This window comes from Penaeus monodon, chromosome 29, assembly GCF_015228065.2.
Source record: "Penaeus monodon isolate SGIC_2016 chromosome 29, NSTDA_Pmon_1, whole genome shotgun sequence".
In the NCBI taxonomy this organism is placed as follows: Eukaryota; Metazoa; Arthropoda; class Malacostraca; order Decapoda; family Penaeidae; genus Penaeus; species Penaeus monodon.
In genome coordinates this window covers 12,463,754-12,465,018 of record NC_051414.1, presented here as the reverse complement: position 1 = coordinate 12,465,018, position 1,265 = coordinate 12,463,754, and the positions used below count along the sequence as shown (strand labels likewise).

The window sequence follows — 1,265 nt, the reverse complement described above, 5'->3', positions numbered from 1 at the left end:
CATGCATATGCATACAAAATCAGTAAGTGGGAATAATTGAAAAAGTGGAAAAAATCTGAAAAGAGAACAGAGACTCCATCCAAAGTGATGTATCTGGTGTATGTTAAAGTTTTATGTGATTTTCACTCAATATTAGCAAGTCAGCTATTTGGGTTATCAAATCTAAACTGAACACTTATTGCAGACTTAAAATATAATGAAATCCTTCTTTTGACAACTTGGACACAAGTAAAAAGAAAAAGAAAAAAGTTTAGGTTTTCACATTAGTTCAGCAGATATACAATTATTCATTCCTCATGTAAAGATCTTAATTTACCGTAAAATGTTTGGCAGTAAACTCAAGCCAAATTCCAGCAGTAGTTAAGTAATCCTTTACATCTGGTATTTTTGTGACAAATTTCCAAACAGCATTTAGTAAGGGTAGCTGTTGATGCTGGGATGGAGCAGCCTGATTCACACATCTTCCCAAGTCGCACAGTAATTCATGCTGTGATTTGCCTGAAAAGCAGTTGCATAAAAAATATTGATAAAAAATAAACATATATCATTAACATCCTCCTTAAACATAATCTCTAATAACCTGAGCTGTTACAGTCTAAAATTCCAATCAACATATTCAAATGGGTTCTAATAGTTATAAAAAAAATCTGTGTCACACTGTAGCGAATTTCATATCTAAACTTCAGTGGTTAATAACTATCAATCTGGATAATACTGCCATCCATTTACCTGGGTGTGAGCAACCTGCAATAAGATGTGTGAGGGCAATGGCATTCTGAGCAATGAATTGATGTGGGAATGTAATGAGAACAGCTGCAACAAGTAGATTCTGTCCCAGTCCTTCTCCTCCTTCACACTGACGCAACACACTCTGAAAATTACTATTGCTATGTAACTTTTAAGTTTGTCTTCTTTTGCAGCCCAAATTTCCAATGTTTGCTTACATTTTTTAAACTTTAGAGTTTGGATTTAGTACAAGTGATGTCCTTTACTGCTGAGAATGAGTTTTGGGCAATACTATTGGTTCTGACTGGCAGGTCAGTTAAACACCATCATAATGTACCTGTGCCAAAAAGATATTACATATTTTCTATAAGTACATTTAAAAACATGCATTAACAATTTACTATATTAAGTGAGTACACAGCATATTATATCTTTCATTAGAAAGGATAGATATTTAAGGTAAATACGGCATAAACATGTATAAGGAAATTCCTTTATTGCTTCTTCCGGGTTTGGGTGGGTGTCAAGGATAGGGATGA

The 1,265-nt window shown here is 33.8% G+C and overlaps 1 protein-coding gene across 1 annotated transcript in view; it reads right to left on the bottom strand.

Annotated features, from left to right (window-relative positions):
• Positions 1 to 1,265, bottom strand: part of LOC119591963 (VPS35 endosomal protein sorting factor-like) — a gene marked incomplete at its 5' end in the record, with an annotated part of 25,901 nt that overhangs the window by 19,454 nt on the left and 5,182 nt on the right. Inside the window, 2 exon segments of the mRNA XM_037940717.1 lie at positions 317 to 498; positions 730 to 871. Of these exon segments, the coding sequence (XP_037796645.1) occupies positions 317 to 498; positions 730 to 871 (324 nt within the window).